Source organism: Puntigrus tetrazona, chromosome 7, assembly GCF_018831695.1.
Source record: "Puntigrus tetrazona isolate hp1 chromosome 7, ASM1883169v1, whole genome shotgun sequence".
Taxonomy (NCBI): Eukaryota; Metazoa; Chordata; class Actinopteri; order Cypriniformes; family Cyprinidae; genus Puntigrus; species Puntigrus tetrazona.
In genome coordinates this window covers 28,069,846-28,097,141 of record NC_056705.1, presented here as the reverse complement: position 1 = coordinate 28,097,141, position 27,296 = coordinate 28,069,846, and the positions used below count along the sequence as shown (strand labels likewise).

Sequence of the window (27,296 nt, the reverse complement as noted above, 5' to 3'; positions counted from 1 at the left end):
CATTATGATTGGTTGTGACTTAAAACGTTAAAGCGTTTTATCAAGAGACAGCACTTTCTGCTGAAAGTACTTTTACTGCCGCCACTCAAGTCCCGCCCTTTTGTCGCCTCATACGTTAGTCGCTGCTGTCCGTCTGCAAATCCCGCACTCTCATTGGCTGAAAGCTTTGTTTATCTTTGCGTCTGATGTAAAGTTCGGTTTCATCCACAACCTGTCAAATCCGAGGACAGCTGTGAAAGAGTCAACACCGCTTCGCACATCGCGTAGTAAGTCATCACTGGAAAATACCCTATATGTCCCTGTTTTTGCACGAAACCAAAGAGCTTTAATGTCGCCCAAACTAAGTTGAATTGGCTTCCGTTGTCATTTAGTTTTCATAATAGCTGAAGAAAAGTGTCTTGTTTACGTTGAGCTAACGAATAGCCGTATTGCTAGCTAGCGAGCCTACACAACGTACTCACGACTTCTCTTAAAAATGTATAAATGGAAAGCGGCAAGAAATTAAATGAATTGTATGTGTTCACCTTTGCACAGTTTAGGGTTTCATAAGGCACGATTGTATTGTTCTGTTTGTTTGTGCGTGTTATAACGCGAAAGTCAGTGTAGTGGTTATCGGCATACGTTAGAGATTTGAAACCTGTTAACGTTACCCAAGAAGATTATTCATATGTAAAACTATGTTTTTAGACATCGGGCGAACACGCTTTATGTGTGATGCAGAATGTCATAAATCTTGACTTTCCTCATTAACTGATCGACAAACCTGTCGGCTTTAGTTATCAATAATTGCGTGAACCATATACATCACGTTTTATTTGAGAATACAGCTAACGCGTGGTTTATGGCCAACTTGTGCTAGAGTTCCTCGAGCAATTGAACAGGTGTAAATAGGGGATTTTAAGCGTCTAATACTTCTGAACTTCTAATACTTTGTGCAGCAGAAGGATAATCGAGTTAAGCATGGAACCAGCTTTACCCAAAATAACATCTGTGCCAAGAATGGATTCAAACTGTGGTCAAAGCGAATTGTTTCAGTTTATTTGCTCTCAAGGAATTGCTTCATTTCATTAATCTGGCAAATATCTATGAAAACGTTAACTCTTATGGTTACAGTATTGCGGTCTAGATTAAAAATCCTTTTCTCAGTCTTGTTGATGTGAGTCAGGCTTAAATCTAATTATTTCACAGGACTATTCGGCTGTTCAGAATTGTTCAGGCTTGCTACCGCCTTCATTGTGTTACCTGTTGATTTAGTAAAACATTTATGACTTGAAAGGGGTTTAGTAAAATGAGATCCGGGGAGGTGATTCTTCTTGTTTAGAGACTAAACAGAATCTAACCCGAGTAAAGGCCGTTTTATAGAATTCGGTATGTGCGTTTGTCATTTAGCTGATGTGAAGGGGTGATTTTCGCTGTGTGGTTGCAAATGTATTTTCAATGTCTGAGAACAGAACTCTGTGGTTAGTCTGGATAGAATTTGCTGACGTGAAGGCAGGAGCTGTAACATGAGTGCCAGTATGATAATTAAGCAATATGACACAAGCAGAAGTGCTGTTGTGTTAAGTTTAAAAAAAAAAAAAAAAAAAAGAAGCTGGTTATCCCATATTTTTTTTATTCTGCCAGTGATAATAGTTTAATGAGAAACCAAACCGTCAAACTTTGGGTGTTACAAAGCAGTGAAAAACTAAATGAACAGATTATAATAAATATGAATAATTATTAGGAAATAGGCAGATATTAGCTCAGCCATGATAACCCACATGACGGCACCTGTGACCTCTTCTTTTGTATGTCACTAGCTCAGTTAGCTGGATTTGATTGTTGACAATTTCACTTGCTCTTGGATTATTTGGTGCTTCGAAGCTCATCCTAGACTCGGGTCCATGAGCTTGAACCTGCTCGGGACCAGGTTTATTTCATGTAAACAGGATTAAATTGCGTATTTTTCAGCAGAACTGATGCTTTTTTTTTTTACAATATTATTTTAATAATACTGGTCCAGGGACAATAATTTAATGTAATAATAATTGAAAAGTTATTTTAAAATAATATAACAATGTTGTGCAGTCTATAATGCCATAGACGCCGCCAGTTTTACTGATTTATTAGTGATGAGTCTTACATCCGTGCTATACAGTTAATCGTGCGAGTCGTGCGTTAATTTGTTTGATGACAGATATTATGGGAGTGGCTAGATTTATGTAGTTTTGTTCGCTCGGCTGTTTCTTTATAAAAGTCCTAAAATTTGTCGTGCTTTTCATCCGGTGTCTTTTTTAATGATATGATAAATTGCTGCATTGCTGATCGTAGTTTCAAGTATCAATACATCTGCCCTTTTTCGGGGGACGCGAACATGCGTAGTAATCCTAGAAACACAAATTAAAATTCATGAAGGCATAAAAGTAATCCATATGAATTGAGCTGTTTAATCTAAGGCCAATACCGCTTTGGTTCTCGTGGAGGCTCGACCATACTTGCATGCTACATGAGTACAAATACAAACCACCTTGACTACTGCATGTCAAGCACATTTGAGCTAGGACTGAGCAATAAGCAATAAGCCCCATTAAACCATACATTTACAATAGCTATGCTAAGTGCCTTTTAGGCAGTCATGGCCTGATGGTTAAAGAGTTGGACTTCTAACCTGATGGTTGTGGTTTTGAGTCTCGGGTCTCTCTCCACCCTCAATACCACAAAGGAGGTGAAACCTTTGAGCAAGGCACCGAACCTTCAGCTGCTCCAGTGTGTGTTTATTCACCACTCACTGCCGTGCGTTCACTTGGATGCACAAATACCAAGTACGACACCACACCTGACCACATCACATCCTTTCCTGAGATCCGGTGACAGCAACTTAATATAATCGCTGCTGTGTGTCCTTAATGTTTGGTGCTTTATATTTAATTCAGGAAATATTAGTGTTTCACTGTTACGTTTGACATTAAATGTTTCTTAATTGAATGCCACTGTTAAAGGGGAACCTACTGTACTTCATTCTGTTGTGTGTAATTTACTTTTTCTTTTTTTGTAATTTATCTTTTAGGAAAATGAATTAGGGAGTTAGGTACGTTTTTGTGTGGTCGCTGTAGTGTTCTGTATCATAAAAATAATTAAAGAATTGTGATCTAGCCCCCCAATATATATATATCATTTAACCATAATTTGAGTTTTCGTTCACCATATTTGATGTGCTTTATGTATGTGCGTTGATCAATGTTTGTATCTAAATAAAAGCCAAATTATGTTCATCTTAGGAAAGCAGTTTATTGTATAATGTGATCAGACTATTCTTAACAGTATGATGTCTTTATGAACTTTCTGAAGTGTCAGACCCTTGGTGACCCTGGACTACAAACCAGTCATACGTTTTGAAATTGCAATTTATATACATCATCTAAAAAACATAAAAGCTGAATTAAATCAGGTTTCCATTGATATGTTATTCTTTTGATTTGTTAAGATAATAATGATTTGTTAAAACAATATTTGGCTTATATACAACGAAATCTGGAATCTGAGGGTGCAAAAAAAAATCTAAATATTGAGAAAATGCCCTTTAAAGTTGTCCAAATTATGTTCTTAGTAATGCATACAATTAAATTAAGTTTTGATATATGTTTACAGTACGAAATTTAGCTACGAAATATCTTTGCTGAATATGATCGATCTACATGCTATGACTGGTTTTGTGGTTCAGTCACATTCGTGTTTTGAAGTCTTAAGGGTTTGAAATGACCTCAGGATGAGTACAGATGTTAGAATATTACTTTTGTTTTCATTTAGTAAGTGTGCAAGGCCTATAATCAGTGAACATCAACCAATCCCTTTTAAACTAATGTCACTTCTGTCACAGAGATCACAATTTAACTGGACAAGAAACCAATTGGATCAATTATTGATTATGCGTGTTTGTTTGTTTTTGTAGGAAAGAAGATGCTTTTTTCATCATTCAGTTGACTCTTTAAGGATCTTGTTAAGACACCTGGAAAGAGATCCTCTCATATAAACTGAAAAACATCAATCCTTGGAAGAATGAGCTTGTGTTGTCAGTCCATCGCCTTGCATCCTCCCCAATAAGTATTTACCTCATTCAGCCTTTCCTCTACCTCTCTAACTCACATTCACACGCTTCACCAGTGACCCACCGCTGCTCCTGCAGGCTGGGTACGGAGCTGGTCTGGCCGTGCGCCCCTCCAGCTCTGTGTGTTAGTGTGAGATGGCGCGGCAGGAAGCAGAGGGTCGCTGCCGCTGTGGACTGTAATGTCAGAGCCCAGCAGCCCCGGCGAGAGCCAGTGCGGCGCTCCCAGATTCTTCGTGGGCTGCGCGGAGGATGAGAGCGAAGGCCTGGACGACTACGCCAGCATGAGGACAGACATGGAGCTGTACGAAGACGACCTGGAGGATGACTCGGTACGAACGGTGTGCAGTTTGATTAAATGTCTTTTGTCCAAAAGGTGAAGATTTAGTATTTGGAGAACAGAAGCATGTTAAAAAGTTCCAGTCACATGATCTTTCAGAAATCATTCTGATATGGTGATTTTGGTGCTCAAGACAGATTTCTTATTAGTATCAGTGTTGAAAACAGCCGTGCCGTTTAATATTTTTGTAGAAACCATTGTTCAATAAATAGAAAGTTGAATAGAACAACATTAATTAAACAGAATGTTTTGTAACATTATAAAGGCCTTTTCAATTTAATGCATCCTTGCTGAATGAAAGAAAGTTGCACCATTAGTCATTTGAAAAAGTCCAGTAGCAAAGTGCTGTGCTTCGCAGTGCTTCATGGCCATGCAGTTATAGAGAGTTAAAAAATATATAATTGGAATGTCAATCAGCCTGAAAAAATAAACACTGCATTGGCTTAACATTTTTCATATTTTAGATTTTGATATAATTCAGGGCTGTTTTTGTTATGCGGTACGTCTCGGGTCGTTCCTGGGATTCTCCAGAAATTTTTTAAAACCTCCAAAGTGTTCTTTCACCATCTGGCCACTTGTTTGACATGTATAGGTAGATACCAATATGTCTTTTTGTAATATTTATATTCTTTCTTCTTCTCTTAAGCCTCCAGAGCGTCAGATCGTGGTGGGGATTTGCTGTATGATGAAGAAATCCAAGTCCAAACCCATGACTCAGATTTTGGAGCGTCTTTGCAAGTTTGAGTACATCACAGTGGTCATCTTTCCAGAGGATGTCATACTCAATGAGCCGGTGGAGAAGTGGCCACTCTGTGACTGCCTGATCTCATTTCACTCTAAGGGTTTGTCATGTGCTTGTGTCCTTTTGAGCTGGTTGTAGATCGGGTTTCTCAGTTGAAGTCTTAACCGTAAAATAAGTCAATAAAATTTACAAGTAATGAAGTTACAAGCAACATTTCGGCACTAATTTGTAATCTGCTATTTGCTTTTATGTGAAGTTCCCGATCGCATGGATTCCTATTGAAATGACTGGATTTTTGCCTGTGAAATATTCCAAACAATGAATGTGTCCTTTGGTGTGCAAATACCGATATTAATATTTTCTCTTGAATTAGGTTTCCCCTTGGATAAAGCAGTGAGTTACGCAAAACTCCGCAACCCGCTGCTCATCAATGATCTTAATATGCAGTATTACATACAGGATAGGTATTGGCATATTCTTCAATATATTCTTCTTAGTTTTCCATTTTGCCTCTCATATTTACATATATTTCGGCATACTGTATGATACACAAGTAAAGCTTTTCTGTAATTTAATGTTTCAGGAGGGAAGTATATCGAATTCTTCAGGAGGAGGGGATAGATCTGCCACGCTATGCTGTGCTAAACCGCGACCCTGACAAACCTGATGGTCAGTCAAACATTTTTCCAATATACATACATTATTTTAGATTTTTCTTCATGTTTTTATAAAGCTGTCTTTGGTCGTTTAATAGCTTATTCCCTTGTCATGCAATAGTGAAGTCGAAATCTTAATCTTAGCAAAGTGTCCTGCTTTGTCTCTGCTCCGATTTATTTTAGTCTCTGAGTAAATATAGCCCCTCACGTAGAGCAATTTCAAGTGTTTTACAGGCCAAAGATACAAGTATTGCTCTGAGGACTGTGATGTGACCGTCTGGAATCCAATGAGCCATTATGTTCTTGGCAGCTATGACAGTTCCCTGAGGACCTGAATAAATTTGTCCTACTCTAAACAAATGACAATCAAAGTGCTATATTTACTCAGTTATAAATCCACGTAATGGTCACATCTCAGATGATGACTCTGTTATCTATGTATCTGCTCAGATAATGTTTCATTGAGGCTTCACTGTAATGCTGTTTTGATTGGCCTTTCTTTCTTGTGTTTTTTCATAGAGTGTAACCTGGTTGAGGGAGAAGACCAAGTTGAAGTTAACGGTGAAGTCTTTCTAAAACCCTTTGTAGAGAAGCCAGTTTCTGCTGAGGACCATAATGTGTACATCTACTACCCAACTTCAGCTGGAGGAGGCAGCCAGCGTCTCTTTAGAAAGGTCTTTTAGCAGTGACTTCCTGTTATTTACGCTGTAGAGCTTGAATTGCATCCCTCTCAGGCACAAAGGCACATCATTTGTTGTTGGGAATGGTCGAAACAGACACGAAGAAGAGCATACTGACATTTTGTTTTGCCATTCCCTGTCAGCTGTTAAAAATAGACATAATTGCAGAGTTGATCAGTGTATTTAGTCAGTGTTTGGAACACTACTAACTTGAAGTCTTGTTTTAGCAGTTCATTCATTCCTTAAAATGTATGATTTACTAACCAGAGTTATAGAGTGCTGCAGGAAAGTTAGAAACAAGTTAGCATTTTTGAACTTCCTGTTCCATCTATCCAAAGTCGTAGGTCCTTTGAATGGGTTTTAGGTTAAATACCTGAAAAAAGGTAATTAAAAGTTATCTGCTTATTGTATTTACATTCTTACTTTGTTTGTGATATTCCTATCTATTATGCTATTGCTGCTATAACTCAAACTTTTTCCAACTTTATAGATTTTGAAAAAGAAGTCATGTGACCATGGTATAGTTTGTTTGCTATCCTACCTCTAGCTTTACTGTTGGTGATTGTATTTAGGCTTCAAAAAATATCTTGCCATCCTGACACACTGGCGCAAACTAATGCCATGAGCTTGGGGTGAAGCAATGTTCCGTCGACCTGTTCATAAAACCTTTGCAAAATATTCCATAATTTCATAAAACTAGTGTTACAGCAATTACACTTTGCAGCTTTAAATTTGGTTGTGTGTCGTTGTGTCAATTTAGGCTAAGCTATGATATTGATTATATGTATTAATATACTGTGTATGCATGTGCTATGCTATTACCTTAATTGTAATGCTTATGGTTTTATTTAATTGTAATAGTTTCATAGTGACTTCCTTGCACTGTCTACAGTGAGTTGAACTATAGTTTAATGAAGCTGTGAATTCTGCACATAATGCACAATGTCAAGTAAATAATTTGAGTGCGGATGTGTCTGTGTTTCAGATTGGGAGCAGAAGTAGTGTTTACTCTCCAGAGAGCAGTGTGAGGAAAACTGGCTCCTATATCTATGAAGAGTTCATGCCAACTGATGGCACAGATGTGAAGGTACTAAATAACTTAGCGTCTTCTCTACCCAGGGATTGCATTACCTTGTTTCTGTTGGTCTACATAAAGCAAAGTTTTGTTTTATTTTGTTCAGTTGTAAATTTGCTATTTTTGCAGCAACATTTCTCAGACAGTTTAGAGCCAGATTTACTTAACCAGGGCAAATTAGCACGAGAGTGCAATTCCAAAACAGTGCTGATGGAAGGGAATTTCTGGGAAGAAATTTCAGCAGGTGATTTACTGACAGTGCCTAAATTAATGAACACAGACACAAAATCTCATTAACACATCGACCAATGCAATATACCATGCACAGCGCAAATTAATGTACTTGCAAATAAGAAAAGCTGATGCTCACTAGATGTGGGTGATCTACATACGACACAGGTGCAAAATATATTATTTGTGTATAAAGAATCAGCAAATTATTAGACAGTACTATTTAAAAAAAAAGGCAGTAAATCTGGCCCTTGCTGTCTTAGAATTAGATCTCACTAATACGGTTTATGCTGTTTCCCTGAAAGCTCGCAAAATGTCTTTGTCCTTCTTTGTTTACAGCTCTTCTTTGAACATAAATTGAAAATGCTACTTCGTCCTTTTGTTTATGTTTGTTTTGTTACAGGTATATACAGTAGGGCCGGATTATGCTCACGCGGAGGCTCGTAAATCCCCTGCTCTCGACGGGAAAGTTGAGCGAGACAGTGAAGGCAAAGAAATCCGCTACCCAGTCATGCTGACTGCCATGGAGAAGCTTGTGGCCCGTAAAGTCTGTCTGGCATTCAAGGTCAGATGGGCTGTTCGTTTCTTGGTTTCTTGAAACACAGTAGAGAATGAAAATGTTTCTGATAGATTCCGTTTTCTGGGCTTCGGAGTTTAAGGCATTTTTTTTCTTTCAGCTCAGTTAAACCTATTGATTTTAACACATTGATTTTATTCTTAAAAACGTATTTCACTCTAGCAAACGGTGTGCGGATTCGACCTTCTCCGAGCCAATGGCCACTCTTATGTGTGTGATGTCAATGGATTTAGTTTTGTGAAGAATTCCATGAAGTACTATGATGACTGTGCTAAGATCCTGGGGTAAATCTTCATGATAATCAAAATTTTTGTCATTTAAACAAATTAACATATAGTTAAGAAAATGCACGACACCTGATGAGTGTGGCTTGTTCTTTCTTCTAGAAATATAGTGATGAGGGAGCTGGCTCCTCAGTTCCAGATCCCCTGGTCTATACCTACTGAGGCTGAGGACATTCCTATTGTACCCACTACATCAGGGACCATGTACTTACTCACATGCTACTCTCACATATTTTACTCATTAAAGTAGTGTACACTATTCATTAATGGTAGTAAGATTCATTTTTCTTTAAAAATAAATTCCAAGTGACCCTAGTATGATTTTATGTGGTGATTCCGCCTTTAGGATGGAGCTTCTCTGTGTGATAGCTGTGATCCGTCATGGAGATCGTACACCAAAGCAGAAGATGAAGATGGAAGTGCGGAATCCCATGTGTGTTCTTGTCACCCCCCGAATAGACTTACTCACTTAAAGCTTGACTAATGGATCCAACGTGTAAAACATATTGCTTTTTCTTTCCTTCCAGGTTCTTTGAGCTTTTTGAAAAATACGGTGGATATAAAACGGGCAAGCTGAAGCTAAAGAAACCTAAACAACTGCAGGTAATATTTTCGTGTGTTCTAATTATTTTTTTATGTTTTGTTTTTAGCAGTTATTTAAATCATACTCTCTCAGGTTTATTGAAAAAATCCACCTTTGGTAATCTATAGGCAACTTGAGTTTCAGCAATAAAAAAAAACCTTACACAGTCATTATTTATGTCTACAAATCCCACTTTTTACATTAGGTTATATTTAAAATAAATTTAAATAATACCTCAATGTTTTAATGTTTTAGTTTCATTTAATACTGGTTTTGTCTTCTTTGCATCACTTTAAGTCATTTTGAGGCCTCTTTGAAAGTTTGCAGAGGCCCCATAGTGACCAAGTCATTTAAATGTTGAATTTATTGTTAAAAACCGCTCTACTGCTTCATATCTGTGCTGTGTTGTTTCCACAGGAAGTTCTGGACATTACCAGGACACTTTTGGCAGACATAGGACAGCATACTGACTGTGAAATAGAGGAGAAGAAGTCCAAGCTTGAGCAACTAAAGACTGTTCTAGAAATGTACGTTAATGTAAGACACTAACTGGGCCATGCTAACTGGCACACTTGCAGTCTCCTGTGGTGGCCTCCTTTCAGTCTTGTGGCATGACATATTTTCTAAAGAAATAGATACATCATGTCTCATTTACATTTTACCGGCTGACTTTTTATATTAAGCAATTCATTAATCGCAGTAACAAATCTTAACACAACAAAAATACAATGTTTCTAGCGTGTGAAAGGAGACATCTGTCTTAAAGGAGATTCAGCTGATGGATGTTATATATGAACACTATGTTCAGTGATATTTCCAACATGCAGTATTTTTAGATTGTCAGTTGTAAGATTCGCCCTGTGACACAATGAAATCGCAGTGTCCTCTTTCACAACCCTCGTCGAGTATCACTCATTTAGGAATAGCGTAGATTCGCCGGATGGATTTCAGAGCAGCTGATCTGGCGTGTCCTTGTGGGTATACGTTAATATAGATGTCAGAAAAAAACTGGGAGGTGGAGGGTATACTTCTTTTAAGGCTGAAGGATACAGCCTTTTTAAACTTTGGTCTCTGTCTTCTTTTTTTCAGGTATGGTCATTTCTCTGGAATCAATAGGAAAGTGCAGCTAACATATCTTCCTCATGGACAACCCAAAACATCCAGTGAGGAGGAAGGTATGAGCAGTGCTGATCAAGAAACGTGTCCACTTTGGCTTTAATCATGTAAAGCGTGATGGTGCTGCTGCTGTGTGTGCTGTGTGTAGATACTCGTAAGGAGGGCCCCTCTATACTGCTGGTGCTGAAGTGGGGAGGAGAACTGACTCCAGCTGGCAGAGTTCAGGCTGAAGAACTCGGCAGGGCTTTTCGCTGCATGTATCCTGGAGGTCAAGGTAGACCGTCTCCTATCTACCTAGTCTTTTAAGCTTGTAGAGACACACACTTGTCACTAGTTGAGCTTATTTAACAAATTAGTGGATTGAGAAACTCTGGTGAAGAACATCTAGAGTTCACAAATGAGGCTCAAATCTAAGCTCCTCCATACACCATTCTAATACAACAGCTCCTGCAAACATTACACTTGAAAGTGATTGACTAACGATGATTAATGATGAGACAATATTGACATTTTAATAAAGTTTTTCAATTATGTACAAGCATTATATAATTTTTAATAAAAGAATAATTGGTGAACTTTGAAATATGAACACAACAAGTACTTATGGTTCCAGATATTTTTACAATTTACAATTTTTCTACAAACAAACAAACAGGAAAACTCATTTACTCAATAGTCCACTTCTAAATCTTTATGTGTATATTTGTACTCTTGCAAGTTGTTCTAACTTGCACTTTCCAACTTGTAGATTTCCGTAAAAAAGTCAATAAAAAAGGACAGTCTTTACAATATTAATGGTGGTGGACAATATTAATGGTGGCTTTTTGTTTACTTTCATTTTTTGTTTAAAACATGCGTCATCCTCACAGAATTACTAATCATAATAGTATAGTATAAGATACATAAAGTACTTATTGTAATGTTTTTTTTCTGCATATCCTTGAGATTTATCAAATGTATAACCCCGTTCACACCAAGGACCATGTAGTTTCAAAAATTGTTTCAATATCAAAGGATAGCAGAGTCCACACCACTATATAACATAACTATATAATATAATATAATATAACATAACTATACACTATATAATATAACTATAACAATAAAGGCACAGAGAAACAATATAGTTTGAATCATTTTCAGCTTAAGGTAGTATGAAGTGTTTCTCAAATTTGCCCCATAATTGTCTCAAAGCTTTATTGTTCATATGTCTGAATTGTCTTCTGATGCATTTGATTATCAGACGTACATTTTAGCTGCTTTTCAATGATGAGCATTGGTTTTTCCCACAATTGACCATTAACTTTTCCCGCAATTTTTTTTTGTGACTGAAGTTGCAAAATTTAAATTCTAATTGAATACAGGGATGAATGATATTTAAAAGCAAAATATACCCATTTGAAGTTATGTTCTGATTGCATTTTAATTTTTTGGACTTAACCTTTCGGACACGTTAACTTGGACTTACTGACCCACCCTGTATTGGTTCTACAGACACCTTTTTGCAGAGTTTTTTCCAGCTCCAGCACCCATGCCTCTTACTGTCAACTAAGACTTTGATTAGGTTTGAAGCTAAACCCACAATACAGCGGGTTTCCAAGAACAGGGCTGATTGGCTCAGATTTATTTGGTTATTTAGTCTCATCAAGTATTCATCTGTGAATCTTGTGTTCTTGTCCACTTGTAGGGGATTATGCTGGCTTTCCAGGCTGCGGCCTGCTCAGGCTACACAGCACATACCGGCACGACCTCAAGATCTATGCCTCTGATGAGGGCAGGGTGCAAATGACTGCTGCTGCCTTCGCAAAGGTCTTTAGCCACAACAAATACAGGTCGTCTAAGGTTTAAAGATATTATATTATCAGGGGATGTTAAGTTGGTGTTGGTTGTCTGGTTGTCAGGGTCTCTTGGCACTGGAAGGGGAACTGACACCAATCCTGGTCCAGATGGTAAAGAGTGCAAATATGAACGGCCTGCTGGATAATGATATCGAATCCCTCAGTGGCTGTCAGCAGAGGGTTAAGGCTAGACTTCATGAGATCATGCAGAAAGATGAAATCTTCACAGAAGAAGACTTTGACAGGGTAAATCGGGTGGCTTTTGAACTACAGGTGTATTTCAGCTCTCTGCTGTCTTTATATGAAAACACATCTGTGTCCACTTTATCTCCTTTGTTTCTCCAGCTGGCTCCAACGTGCAGTAGCTCCCTGTTGAACTCTATGAAGGCTGTGGAGAATCCAGTTAGTACGTGTGATCAAGTCTACACCCTTGTCCAGAGCCTCACCTCACAGATCCGCACAAGACTTGAAGACCCCAAATCAGCAGGTGATCACTCTGTGCTTGCATCAAAAAAAAGAGAGAGAGAAAAACACTCTAAAAGGCCAAAAAGAGAAATCTGAGTAAATGAGTTGCTGTCGCCTCTCTCAGATTTACAGCTGTACCACAGCGAGACACTGGAGATGATGCTGCAGCGCTGGTCTAAGTTGGAAAGGGACTTCCGCATGAAGAGCGGCCGCTACGACATCAGCAAAATTCCTGACATTTATGACTGTGTTAAGTATGATGTGCAGCACAACGGCTCTCTGGGCCTGGAGGACACTTTGGAACTCTTCAAGCTCTCCCGAGCACTAGCCAACATTGTCATACCACAGGTGTGGTATTCACTTTTTAAAATACTGATATTTCTAGCTGTAGCTATTGTTTGGGAAAAAAGCATTCATTTAGAAATTTTTCAATATTTGTTCCACATACACCACAACTAAAAATTTTATTTAATGAAACCCTTCTAAGAATACAGTGCATTCAGAATATCACTATGATATTCTGATCATATTTTGTTTGAGTAAATTTTACCCATTGAATCTTCACGTTATCACATCAATCTTTATAACTACTATTAATTTTGTATTTAAGCATTTAAATACTTAAGTATTTAAGGGATATATAATTGTCCATAAAGGATTGAAGTGAAAAACTCCTTATATTCAAGTGTGCAGAAATAATAGGCAGGGTTTTTTTTACACATAAAGTGAGACAAAAAAAAAGAGTCAAAAATTATAAAGTGTTCTTTAGAAATATTAACTAATGCAATACAGAAACTGCAAGGTTAAGGCATGAACATATTGGACAGAAAAATGCTCGTCGTTTCAGCAGGGTTAGAATAAACAGGTGGTAAAGACAAATGCTAACTGCGAAAGAATGAATAATTAATGCAAAAAAATAGGTTTAAAATCATCAGGAACAATTTATTCTCCAGCACCACCTTTTTCCAGAACTTCTACTTACCTGGAGTCTTCAGAAGTGCTAGGCGTCAGGTTCTCAGAAGCTTTGGGCAAAGAAAAAATTACAAAAACAAAAAATGACCCATACTTAATCAAAAGCGGGAAAAAATATGATCAGAAGTACAACGTGTCTGATGATTATGCATGCGCTATATTTAACTCTTATCGACTATTAGTCTGTGTTACTGTAGTATCATTGATACACTGGTATAGATCTTGCCAATATTTTGAAGTAGATTTTATTTTAATGTTTTCTGTTGTGTTTTTAATTTTAGTTAAAGTTTTATTATTTTAATAATTAGTATACATTTAATAAAGTTTTAGTTATTTTAGTACTATAACTGCATTACGACTGTCCTTCAAACTACTTTTTAGGAGTACGGCATTAATAAGGTGGAGAAGCTGGATATTGCGTATGCTTACTGTCTGCCTTTAGTGAAGAAGATTCAGCTTGACCTTCAGAGGACACACGAGGACGAGTCTGTTAACAAGCTGCATCCACTGTGAGATGCTCGGTTTCGTCACTCTCATCTCTTTCTTTCTTTTATTTGCTCTCTCCTATTGAACACGAGAGCTCACGCTTGTCCATCTCTTTGTGTCCCAGGTATTCACGTGGAGTGCTGTCACCAGGCAGGCATGTCCGAACTCGGCTGTATTTCACAAGCGAGAGTCACGTCCACTCCCTGCTTAGCATTTTCCGTTATGGTGGCCTATTGGATGTAAGCATCATAGCACATTTGATATATTTTTAATGTAATAAATGCCAACTTCATCATTACAGGTTTGTAATTACAACTATATATAAATACATCTGATAAAAGTTTCAACAGGAATTACATCAAACTATAGCTTAATATAAATGCTTGTTAGTACGGTCAGCAGTGCACCTTAACTGTAAGACAGGGGTATCCAGACTCGGTCCTAAAGGGCCACTGCACTGCAGATTTTAGCTCCAGTTTGCCTCAACATATAGTACCTACTTAGAAGTTTCTAGTATGCCTAGTTAGACCTTGATTAGGTGGTTCAGGTGTGTTCAGTTGGAGTTTGAGCTAAACACTGAAGGATATTGGCGAGTGGATTGGACGCCCCTGTCATAAGACAATAAAGTACGTTATGAAATGACATGTTGATGTACTTAAGTGGGCCAATAAAGTTACACTTATCATTTAATACGAATTTTAACTGTAATCTGTTTTCGTTGACTTACATTTACCATTCAGTTTACACATAAGTAGATTCTTTCCATGTTATCATTATTATTTATGTACTGTATATTAATGTTCACTTTTTTCACGAGCGTAAAGAAGTACACAGACTAGAGCAGTAAGCACAAACCTTTGTTTAAGCAGTTGCCTTTGACTGTGGTTTCAGTGGAGTGTTAAAGCGTGCATGTGGTGTTTCAGGAGGAAAAGGACCAGCAGTGGAAGAGAGCCATGGATTATCTGAGTGCAGTGACTGAACTCAACTACATGACCCAGATTGTCATTATGCTCTATGAAGACAACAATAAGGTACATCCTGCTCTCACCGTTAGTTCTGCTCCTTTGAGGCACTGAATAAACATAAGTGAACTGTATTAACTGAGCTGCTCGATGTTTTATGGTTGAGTGGGGACTGTGCAGTCTCAACAAAGTACTTCAAAGAAATGTGACAACTGTGTTATTGTGTTAACTCAGGACCCGTCCTCTGAAGAGCGCTTCCATGTGGAACTGCATTTCAGCCCTGGGGTCAAAGTGTCTGAGGAGGAGAGCGCTCCGATGGGCTTTGGCTTCCGACCAGCTTCTGCTGAAGTATACAAACTTTCCCTTGTTCTGTGTTCTTCTCATCGTGTATTGGATTTGACATTTATTCAGCTATTTATTTGCTGATATTTCCGTGTCTGTGTCTGTGTGTGTTCCCATAGAACGATCAAAAGCAAACAGACCCTGGTAGTTTGGAAAATCTCGTACGGGATGAGCCTGACCGCGCTTTGCCCCTCTCAGAGGCCATCAGCACCCAGAGGAAATCCCCTCTGATCCGGAATCGCAAGACTGGCTCCATGGAGGTATCACACTCCGCCATCTACTGTGCCAACCATTGTACAGTGTGCTTTAAAAATACTTCTCTTAATCTCTGTGGTGTCAAACTGACAGATTCAGGCTGGGTTTTATGTGCTATGATTTAAAAGTGCTTCATTTGCGTGTGTGCACAGGTACTGTCGGAAAGCTCGTCCTCTAAAGGGGGCAGCTATCGCCTTTTCCCCTCCTGCTCACGTCAGTCTCCAGAGATGAAGCAGAGCGGATTAGGTTGGTATCGTGTGTCTGTCCCTCTCTCAGCCTCAACAACTGCTGTTTATCTTTTCCCTGCGACTGTAAATCACCCTCTGAATCCAAAGCAACACTATATTGCATATCATTTTTTTTGGATGCAAAATCCATTAGCTGACCACTTTCATCGCCGTTATTGTTGGATGCACATTTTGGATCCAGACAGAGATGGAGTTTGTTGTGTGGGAGTGGGATGCTCTTCATTTTTAGACATCTTGGAAGGATCGTTCTGTTTTTCTGCTCTATTTAAAACTAGCGCTGTCATCTCTGGTGACGGTTATGCCACGCTGTTACCTGTGACAGAAAGCGTCATGAATTTACTGCCGTTTAAAACTTGAAAGTTTTGCATGGAAAAAAAACACTTGACAAGGGTGTAAATAGGCAAATAATCCTGCATGCAGTCAGATGTATTTCATACCTAACTATCTGTAGATTTGAAATGATAACTTTGTGTAATCGTGTAGTTACTATCAATACTTGTATACTTAGCATACTCATCTGTAACTTCACTGTAGGTTTTTTGGTCATACTTGCTTCTAATAGAAAAAAAGTATGTTACTTTCATCAACATCTCCCTGGCAAAAACATTGCTTTTGTCTTTTGTTAATTAGGTTTTGCTCTACTAGCCTCTGTCATTGATGTCCGCCAAACCGTAGTGGTTTTGGCATGAGTCATATATTATGACTTTATAATCCTCTCACTCCTGTGTTTTGATTAATAAGTGCATGTGGTTGGTGTGCGCACTAATTCCATGATCTAACCCCCTCTGCAGGCTCTCAGTGCGCTGGTCTCTTCAGCACCACCGTCCTGGGGGGCTCCTCTAGCGCCCCCAACCTTCAGGACTACGCACGCACACACAGCAAAAAATTCTCCTCGGGCAGTTTGACCTATAAAGACGGTATGTGCTCAGTCCAGCTCCTTTTCTCATAATGAAAAAGTTTAGAAGCTAGAAACTGTAGTCGAAGGGCACTTCCTGTAAATGTGGATAATGCAGTTTAGGATTGCATCAGGTCCTGATGGTGTATCACACGTCTCGCTGTCATATTCATATTTCACATCTGGTTCATTTTCATGGTCTTGAATGTGTAGTGTCCAGAAACTCATGGAGTCTACTACAGCAGCGGTTCCCAACCGCGTTCCTGGAGGCCCCTCCAGCACTGCATGTTTTCTATGCCTCCTTAATCAAACACACCTGATTCAGATAATCGGCTCATTAGTTAAGACTAAGGAGAGATGTAAAACGTGCGGTGTTAGGGGCCTTCGGGAACGTGGTTAGGAACCTCTGTATTAAAGTGCCATTCATTGTCTTTCAGAAATTGTCTTTGTTTAGTCATTTGTCATATTTTGTGAACCGTGTTTTATATTTCACATCATTTAACTGTAAAGGCATATGTTTATGTACCGCTGCAGGAATCCAAAAACGTCTGAAGCAAAAACATGGTAAAAATGTAGATTTTGTGAACAGCAAACTGAATATATAAACTCTTGCCTTTAACTACATAAAGGGGGGGTTTGCTATGATAGCATTTTACAATTCAGTCTCAGACACAACACATTTCAAAAGTTTGAGGTCTGTAAGATTTTTTTTTGTTGTTGCTGTTTTTGAAAGAAGTCTCTAATGCACAAAAAAAACAGTAAAACATATGAACGTTCAAATTGTTTGTTGTCTAGAACGTATTTCACATGTTAATGTATTAATTTTCATGGCAAAGCAGAATTTGCAGCAGTGTTTAGTGTCACATGATCCTTTAGAAATAACTAGTATGCTAATTCGTGCTAAAGATATACTCCTACCTACCATCAGTGTTGAAAACAGTTGTGCTGCTTAATTTTGGAAAGTGGAAACCTTGCTACATTTCTTTCAGGATTTAAAGAATATAAAAAGTTATGTATTTGTATATGTATATGAGATACATGATCCACTGTTATATTGCAAGTGTTGTTTGATCAATTCAGTGCATTTTCACTGTATGATTTTTTTTTTAATTCTATTTTTTTTTTTATCTTATTGACCCCAAACTTTTGAACATTAGTGTATATTGCATTAATTTATTTGGTAACACTTTACAATAAGGTTCTATATGTTAACACTATTAAATGCAGTAGCTAACATTTACAGCATTTATTAATCTTAATAGTATATTTAGGAATTGATACATGTGACATTTCAAGATCTTAGCATTAGCTAATGTACCATATTCTAAATAAAATCCTGAATTAACAAAGACATTAACCTAAACTCATACATAGGACTGGTGATTGTTAGAAGATACATAATGTTAATGAACTGAACCTTTTTATAAAGTGTGACCCATTATTTGGGTATTATAATTATTACTAAATTTGATTAGTGGCCATTAGCTAATTTGAAAATGCATTGCCAAATTGTCTCTCCAGTCCCGATTCCTTCCAGAATGTTCAGTTTGTACATTTTTTTTGTCCACAAGGTGTCAGTGTGACATTGTTTGGAGTTCTCCCTGTTTCAGTTCCCATTTCTTGTGTCTTGTTTTGTTCACTGCCGTTTTTGCAGTTATAACTTTACTCTCTCATTTGTCGCTATCGTAAACACGAGCCTGTTCATTTAACCTTATTAGCCTCCGTTAAAAACCTCTGGCTGGTCTGTAGGACCGGCCGGTCATCGAGCACAATCCCCTTTTGTCCTCTCTGTTGTGTGTGGTTGTGTCCCGTGAAGGCATGTGCTGTTACACTACAGGCTCTCAGAGCTGCTTGCATCGCCGAAGCGAGGGGTCGATCGGACCGGCTCCAGCTTTTCATGCTTCAGTCCACCATTTTGTTTGTTCTGAGAGATGACGTCTGATAAGATGGCATCTGTATTTATAGTAGAGAAGTGCCCATAAAGTGACAAGCCAAAAATATTACAGTAGCCAAGGTGTTATAAATAGATCCGCTAATTTACTGCGGCGACTCTGTGAGGACATTTAAGCAGTTATGATGAAGATCTGTCCTATTGCCTTTTGTTTTTCCTTTTTAAGAGTTTATTTTCTCTACCTGAGCTAGGAATAGCCTCAGTGAACCCATCTGTGAGATTAACATTTAAGCAACATTCTCACTCTTTAGCTAAAAGTCTAAATCGCATTGAGACGCTGCTCTTCTGCTTTCTGTCTGTAGTCACAGTAGAAACCCAGCCCTACATCCCTCACCCTAACTCTCCTTGACAGTCTCACACCTTCAGCTCTGTAACACCATCCCCATCCTGTACAGGTGTACTGTAAAATATGGTAACTCTAGTGACCTTTTTTATTTCCTCAGAGTTGTTGTCTATTCCGGCAGTAAAGCGATTTTCTGTGTCGTTTGCAAAGCATCCGACTAATGGTACGTCTGCTTCTCTTCAAGTATATTTCCACTTCCTCCACCTTCCTTTGTTTTGCATGTCAATGGAAAGCTCTTTTCATTTAGGAACATTTTGGTTGGTTTCATTTTCTTCTGTTTTCACGTGATTTCTGCCATGTTTCCTTCGACCTCTCCGGTTTCATCAACTTTTAACCATTCAACAAAGTCTCAAACCCTTCCCATATACTCCACTATCGCTATCTGTAGCCTGCTGTGGACAACTCTCACTCTCACCCAGTTGACTCAGTGTTAATCGGATACGGATGACTGTTTGTGTGAATGAGTTTAAGCATGTGTTTGTTTCCTGTGACTGTATGCGCACAAGTCTGTGGGAAGGTGGGTGTGTTACGCTGTCATTTTTGTCTTTTTTTTTACAATTGGGAAGCAAAATGAAGATCAAGAGTCAGTACATTTTTTTTCTTGAAATGAATGCTTAAATGCATCCTTGATGAACGATTGTAAAGATATCCATAATGTTAAATATTATTTTTGCTGTTCTGTTGAACTTTCTAATCCTAAAACTGTATTAGTTTCCACAAAAATATTAAGTAGCATTATCTTAATGTTAATAATAAGAAATGTTACTTGAGAACCAATTTCCAGATTTTTGAAGGATCATGTGAGATTGAAGCATAAGGTAATGGCTTTTTCATCACAGGAATAAATGGCATTTATTTTAAATTACAATAATATTTTTGTATTTTGGATCAAATAAATGCAGTCTTAGTTACCGTGATATTTAATTAAACAATTTGACAGTGCACTGTGGAAAAAATTGTTTATTCAAGTTACATTCTTTGCAAACGAAATATTGTAATAAGGTTTAACTTATAATATAAGGATGTTTTGATATTCCTGCTGAACAATTACAAATACTGCTGATTAAGATCATGATTTCTTTTTTTGCAATGTACAATTAAAAACCCTCAGGATAATGAATGACTGAACCTTTCCCCTGTCAGCGGCTGTCATTGCCCTGCTACTGCTGAAGTGTAGCAGAAAGTGATCGCTCGCAGGGAAATGGTTCACCCCTCACTATTACACTCCATTAATCTTCTCTCCAGTGTTATTTAAAGTGAATGTCGTGAATTGCAATTTTATTAAATGTTGTAAACGTTGAGCTACTCAGCCAAGAAGCATTTTACCGTTCCCTCTTGATTCTTCATGGGAAGCAGCTTAAAATCTAAAATGCCACAAAAGACAAAGACTTCTTTCAAACTGAAAGCGACATCTTAAGTCCGTGTGAATAAAACAACCCACCACACTTGCAGACGCGGATGACCTAGCCCGTCTTTTGTGGTTCTCTGCACTTCGTTGATAGACACATGTGCATGCTGATGTTACTCGGGTTAAGATAATCAGTGTTTGCTCTCTCGGTCTTGCGTGTGTTGTGATCGGGGGGATGTCCGGAGATGTTGTCTAGCATAAGCAAACGTGAATGGAGGCGATAACAAAGGTCAAGAACAATGCAAAAGAACCACTTGTGAAGTGATGTGAATTGCTGCAGTGTGTTATGTAGGTGTGTTTGGACACAGTTCTGTATGTGTTCAGTACATCTCAGGCAGAGCTTAAAGATGGTCCCTGATCCACCTACACAATCCCAGCTCCCTGCCAGATCCCACGCACTCTACCCACCACACGTTACAAGCCATCCAGCTCTCAAAACCTTTCACGCAGGAGCCTTTCGTCCAACCTAATTGCGTTTCTGTAGTTATTAAGAAATACCGTTTACCTTCGTATCTCTGAGCGCATATACTCTTTAAACGAATTCGGTTCGTTCAGCCTAATTATTTGAAACATTTTTGTGGTTTTCTGATAAAGTGTGCACACACGCGGGTCAGGTGGGGATCAAATGACCCCACGAGGATAGTTCAACTTGTAATCGTTTATATTATGGGCACCTCCCAATGGTTCACACGATGAAACAACTTAATAAAGAGACTGCGTAATGTCTTAATTAAAATCTCTAAAAGGTTTCTGCAAGGAGTGGGCGTATATAATTTACTGACTTAATATAAATGGGAAAATACACGGCATGATATAAAAACAAATGCGTGTTTATGTCTTGGATGCATTGGTTATGATTTAATGACAAATACTGGTAAGCTAGTATGCGCTTTTTTTTTTTTAGACTGTTGAGTCTGAAATTTTTAATCACCTCAAGCTGTTAAATAGATTTTCTCCAACAAAACTGTACAAAGAAAATAATTCGTTTGGTAATATTTTCAGATTATTGAAATAATAAGTAATCTTTTTTTATTATTTAAATAATGGAATAATCGACGTTTGTAACAATCAGCAAAATGACCAAAAGTGGTGATTATGGTAAAGATATGTGAAAATGCCGTTTACATTTGCGTTTGAAAAGTTTGGGGTCGGTATGGCTCTTTTATTCTAACCAAGGTTGTATTTATTTGATCAAAATAATGTGGAAGCAGTAATATTTATATTTTAATTTATATTTATACTAATATTATATTTATATTAATTTAATATTTATTTATATTAATGTATATTATTAGATTAAATATTTACAATATATAATATTATATACTTTTTTATTTTATTATAATTTTTTAGCAGCCATTAATATCAAAATTGGTACTCAAAAAAAAAATTGAAATAAAAGTATTAATTTTAAAGAATGAATTTTTTACTGACCCCAAAGTTTTTGTGCAGTGTACCCAATAGTGTAGTCTAATGCGGGTGTGATGTTCGACTCCTCTGAGCACTTTATTCACTTTAGGCACACAGGATGACTCTTCTGCCAAGGCTGTTCAACCACCTGTATGGTGGTCTGGCTCAGGTAACGATGGAGCTTTGTCCCACCGCAGCTTTAAATAAATCAGGTCGATTGAGTAAATCGACTGGGCCTAACTACACGGTGTCCATATGCACGCTTAAGGAAAAAAAAAAATAGTTTCGAAGTTGTAGATGTGTGGTTATGTAGACCATTTCTGTGTATAGTTTAGTGACTACCTTGAATCCCTTGTGGTCTTGTGCCTTAATTGATGGAAGTCGGATATTACTGGTTCCTCCGCACAGCACATTGTTTGTGAATGAAGGCTGTGGACTACAACGGACTTAAGAGATGCTGCGTGTCTGCTTGGGATTATCTGCTGGTCGCTCAGGCTAACTCGCCTTTGTGTAAATGTGGAGAAGAGTCTATTAAACCCTGTGAGACCTGTTGCATGCTAAGTAACGAAGCGGTAATCACTGTCCACTGTGTCCGCACGAGAACCCCTTTCCCTGCTTTTCAAACCCCCTGCTCCCCACTCTTCTCTTCCCCGCTCTGCCTCTTCTTCCTCAGAACCCCTGGAAGAGCACCAGGTAGCCCAGCTGCTGAGGCGCTTTTCCACCGACCCCAATATTGGCCACCCGTTCTGTTTGGACAGTGCTTTTGCCCACCACCTCCATCAGTGCTCCTACCATCTCCGCCTCTTCCGCAACTGGTTAATCTCTGGCCAGGACCCACTAGAGTACCTCTACGGTCAGCCCCGGGGAGGTCGCTCCGTGCCCTGCTGTGCCGTGACTGCAGTAATGGCCGCTACCACAGCCGCCTTAGCTTTGCTCTGTAGCGCCTCTGCTGTTTGAAGCATGCTTGTGTTTTTGGAAAAAGCAGCTTGCATTGACACAGCTCTGATTGTTATTTTTCTCTTTTTTTGAAGTTTATGTAAGTTGTCTTTTCAGCAATATTAGGGAAATACAAAATAATCATGATTTAATTTTGGGTTTTGGCTTTAACCGAAATGTTTTATTAAAATGTTAACATTTTAAATGATTGCATCTAAAATTAAGATGTTATCTTTTTAGTATTAGTATTTAGTATTCTTTTTAACACCTTTTTAAATGTTTGGGGTCAATACGTTTTTATTTATTTTAAGAAGTTAAAAATATTTAGCAAGGATGCATTAAATTAAGTCTTTCTCACTGTTCTGAAAAAAAATTCTATTTAAAAAAAAAGCATATTTAAAAAAAAATTATTTCAATTTGAAAAGGTTGATTTAACAAAAAAATTAAATAAAAACTTTCTGTCCATCAAACAATTCTGAAAAAATGCATCACTGTTAAATATTAAGCATCACCATCACAGGAATATTATGTGAAATTGTAATTCACAATATTGCTGTTTTACAGTACTTCTGATTAAACTAATGTAGCATTGGTGAGCGGAAAAGACGTTTAAAAACATTAAAATCTTGCCAACCTTTTGAACTTTCAGTTCATCTTTTAATCAAAGAAAACAAAATAATTTACAAAAAAGGTTTTTACTTAGGTGATATTTCAGGCTTTTTGAAAGAAATTAATTCCACCATACATGAGATTGTAAATGACATTAATTCGATTAAAATTTGTTAAAGGTCCTAGTTAGATTTAATTGATAAATTAATTAATTGATAAATAGAAAAAGTGCTCTGTACAGACGAGGCTGGAGTGGCAATAAGAGTGATCCGTCACTGCTGTGTGTTGAGGTGTGTGTGGTGTGGCTTTCTGATGTGCCAGAGAAGTACTGACCTGCATGACAGTGGCATATGAACTGCATGCCACGGGCTTTCAGGGATATGAAAAATAAAACATTTCTTGAGTTTTTTCAGTTTTCACTTTTTTCAGCAATAGATTATTAAACCTCTATTACTTCACGCATAATCATACGTGCACATAGATATTACATGGATTTCTTTTTATTACATAAGCAATAGTCATAAGTGATGCATTGTCACCTTTTCTAAAATTCATGCACTGATTAGATGACGATCCACAGGTGCATTTCTCACATTCATTCCTGTTTTTATTATTACTCTCTCAGCCAGCTCCCTCCTAATTTATGTGTGTTGCTTTAATCTACATTAAGAGTGTGGTTTTTCAACTAAAAGAAGTAAAAAGTAACTAACAACTAATTACAGGAACATTTAGGTTTTGCCTGAAGTGGTGTGACATTAATACTAATTGTATAACTTTTAAATGTAGATTTTAGACTTCCTGTGTAATACACAATAAGTCTGGAATGAATGATGTGGTGTGTGTGTGCGTGTGTGCGTGTGTGCGTGTGTGCGTGTGTGCGTGCGTATACAGCGTCTCTGAATGTTTCCTGCCCGTAACCGTGGTTCTGTCACTAACAAGGGTTTGGCAGTAGGTGGAATGAGTATTTTCAGTGGTTCGGTGGTGATAGGCTGCTCTGTATATAGAGGACTGTCTTCTCTCATCACTTCTCTCATCTGCAGGGTTCGAAGGCTGCTCCATGGTGCCCTCCATCTACCCCCTGGAGACCCTCCACAACTCACTCTCGCTCAAGCAAGTGAACGAGTTCCTGACGACCGTGTGTGAGAATGCAGGAGACTCCCACACCAGGACAACCAGAGGTAATGGCCGTAGAACTAGTCGTTTGGATACAGACATGCACTGCACCAGCGTCCTGACTGTACGCGTGTTTGCCTCCCCTCCTGTAGCTCTCTCAGCCATGTTTGACTCCCAGAACCAGCCCACAGGGGACTCTTACATCCCTCACAGAGTGCTGTCCTCCTCTGTTTCACTGCGCCAGCGCTCTGATCGGCCACCCTGGTGTGAGTACTAGCCACTTCACATGGAGAAAACGCGGCTCTCCGCTCTCAGTCATTGTGCCAACACGTTGGATGGATCAGATGTACAACTGATATTTACGCGCTAACAAATAATACAATTGCAAACTAAATTCATGAATTTGTATGCTGATATAAGTATGCCCTAAACAAAATAACAAGGATAACATTTTAGCCACAATAAAGTGGTGAAAAATAGCCCATTGTGAAAAATATATATATATATATATATATATATTTTAAAAACTGTTCTTGCAGATAATACAGCATTAATGAAATACAAAGTCTGCTTAAATCTACTCACAGAAAGTACAGTTTCCTGACTGTGTAAAAATTGTATTTTATACTAATGTGTATTTTAAATCATTATGTTTTATTAATCTTTTGCCAGGCTTTGAAGAACATTACTAACATACTAAGGCACGTGTAAAGTGCTTCATTATAATTTGAACTAATGTGTTATTTGGTATTACATTTAAAATTAATATATTTTAAAAGTATCAACTTGAAGCTTCATTACTAATTTGTAATTACAAAAATATTTGAATGCATGACATAAGATTCAGTAGAAATTACTGTATATTTTACTTTACCATAATTGCTTGTCAGTACAGCATGTTTTATAGAAAACAGAATTATAGAATCCTAGAAGTTGTACTTCTAGAGCCAACTAATTGCATTTAATATAAGTTTATTTAAGCACACTTTATTTTTAAGGTCCGATTCTTAATATTAACAAACTATTAACTACAACTAGGTAGTAAAGTTTATGTATTGGGTATGATTAGGGAATATGCTCATGCAGAATATGTGCTTTTAAGTACTAATGAACAGCCAATAGCCAGTATAATAGACATGGTAATAAGCAGCTAGTTAATAGTGAGAATTGGTTCTTAAACTGTACTATAATGCATTTCATTTATTTACAGTTAACATGCATTTTAAGTGTTCTAAAATGTTACATTTAGTTCACACTTAACTGCATTAAAAATTGTATTATTCTTTTTAACAGTACTGTAAAAACTGCTAAAGTGTATGGTTGGGTAGGATCACAATGTCCTGCTCACTTTCAAAATGGAAATGTTAAGGTTGACGTGCCCATTTGGGTCACGGCTTTAATTCATTTTAAATACAATATGTCCACTAAAATCCACAAAAATGCAAATAGAAAAAAATGCTAGTTCTTAATATTCATATATTTTAAATGTGTATATTTGCTATTACCGCACAACGGAGTGAAACACGGCTGAAAAAAGGCATTCTCATGATGAAAAAAAATTCAGAGCATTTAGAAAAATGTGTACCGTAACGCATAGTAAAATTTGGCATAAGCTATACACTGTTAAAGACATTTTTTAAACGCACAAGACACAAACGACACCTTGCAAATTGAGCCAAATAATAATAGATGTGTCTGTGTGTGTTTCTCCCTGCAGACAGCAGCGGCCCCTCCAGTACAGTGTCAAGCGCCGGCCCCTCGTCTCCCACCACGGCTGACACCTCCCCGCGCTTCAGCTTCAGCGAGAAGATCACCCTCACGCCTCAGAGCAGCGAGGAGATCCACCCGGCCCCTCACAACAACAGCCTCCTCTCCGAGGACCCCCACCCGTCAATCCCGTCCCCCATCCTGGAGAGGCCCAGTGAGATAGCAGTGGACGGCACAGACTCTGCAGGCCAGTGTCTTACAGAGAGCCCCGGCTGTGATGAAGAGCCAAGTCCGGACCCCGCCGAGCCCGGCTCACGCTTACCCGACAGTCCGCCGACGGAGTCCTTCTGTGGGCTGTCCGGCTCCCTGCCTGTGCTCCTGGAGCTCCGAGAGAGCAGCTCAGAGGCCGGCTCCAGCGCCCAGACCCCGCTCACCCCCGAGGAGCCGGACGAGTTCTTTGACACGCAGGAAACGGTCGACGTGTGGAGGGGAAGCCCGGGAGCCCTTCCTCACCCTGGCACTCCTCTGGAAGTGGGAGCTCCACACGTGCCCGAGCCGTGAAGGAGGCGCAGACCAGGCAGCTCCCTCGAACACGTGCCCTTCGCCCCGTCTCAGCATGCTCTCGCTCTAGTGCCTCGGACCTTCATAACGAGTCAAAGCGGGGTTTGCCAACATCACCTAAGGGAGGCTGAGGAGGTGGAGGCCCACCCGTTGAACACGAAGCGCAAATGCTAATGTTGGAAATCTTAATAAACTCTCCGTGTGTTTAATTCTGTAGTGTCGTTCGGAGATGCTTCATGTGAAAGGCGTCGCTCTAGTCAAACGGCCAGTGATCAAAACGTAAGCTGTCAGATGCACTGAAGCATTTTTACGTGCACATATTATCTTCCTCGTCTCAGAATGACTGCATTTTTCTTCATTAGCTGGTCTGGAAGATATTTTTCAAAGGGACGATATATTTGAAATCAGTCAAGCTGAACTCTCGAATAAT

The 27,296-nt window shown here is 38.5% G+C and overlaps 1 protein-coding gene across 17 annotated transcripts; it reads left to right on the top strand.

The window, feature by feature from the left end:
• Window positions 1-184: 184 nt before the first annotated feature.
• ppip5k1a (diphosphoinositol pentakisphosphate kinase 1a) lies at window positions 185-27,075 on the top strand. 17 transcript variants are annotated; one of them, XM_043243741.1, is made up of 32 exons: window positions 185-266; window positions 3,929-4,080; window positions 4,163-4,422; window positions 5,068-5,263; window positions 5,537-5,627; window positions 5,747-5,832; window positions 6,339-6,493; window positions 7,485-7,586; window positions 8,209-8,370; window positions 8,545-8,666; window positions 8,769-8,870; window positions 9,013-9,099; window positions 9,194-9,269; window positions 9,667-9,776; window positions 10,339-10,424; window positions 10,514-10,639; window positions 12,053-12,174; window positions 12,267-12,449; window positions 12,549-12,690; window positions 12,793-13,016; window positions 14,022-14,149; window positions 14,251-14,365; window positions 15,050-15,157; window positions 15,323-15,436; window positions 15,550-15,690; window positions 15,838-15,931; window positions 16,725-16,850; window positions 19,223-19,285; window positions 22,614-22,793; window positions 24,526-24,663; window positions 24,751-24,864; window positions 26,316-27,075. In XM_043243741.1, the coding sequence occupies exons 3-32, from the start codon at window positions 4,264-4,266 to the stop codon at window positions 26,864-26,866; spliced, it is 4,203 nt and encodes a 1,400-aa protein (XP_043099676.1). In that variant the 5' UTR covers window positions 185-266; window positions 3,929-4,080; window positions 4,163-4,263; the 3' UTR covers window positions 26,867-27,075. The 17 variants fall into 17 exon arrangements, 15 of the variants coding, with proteins under 15 accessions (XP_043099676.1, XP_043099678.1, XP_043099675.1 ...); XM_043243743.1 differs by lacking the exon at window positions 19,223-19,285 and adding an exon at window positions 22,050-22,109 and having other exon boundaries at window positions 3,929-4,422; XM_043243740.1 differs by having other exon boundaries at window positions 3,929-4,422.
• The last annotated feature ends 221 nt before the right edge of the window (window positions 27,076-27,296 follow it).

Excerpts from the sequence above, each read along its gene's own strand:
- ppip5k1a (XM_043243741.1), top strand. The coding sequence starts at position 4,264 with ATGTCAGAGCCCAGCAGCCCCGGCGAGAGCCAGTGCGGCGCTCCCAGA. Across the intron at positions 5,264-5,536 it reads GATCTCATTTCACTCTAAGG|GTTTCCCCTTGGATAAAGCA; the intron begins GTTTGTCATGTG and ends CTCTTGAATTAG. Across the intron at positions 10,425-10,513 it reads AACATCCAGTGAGGAGGAAG|ATACTCGTAAGGAGGGCCCC; the intron begins GTATGAGCAGTG and ends TGCTGTGTGTAG.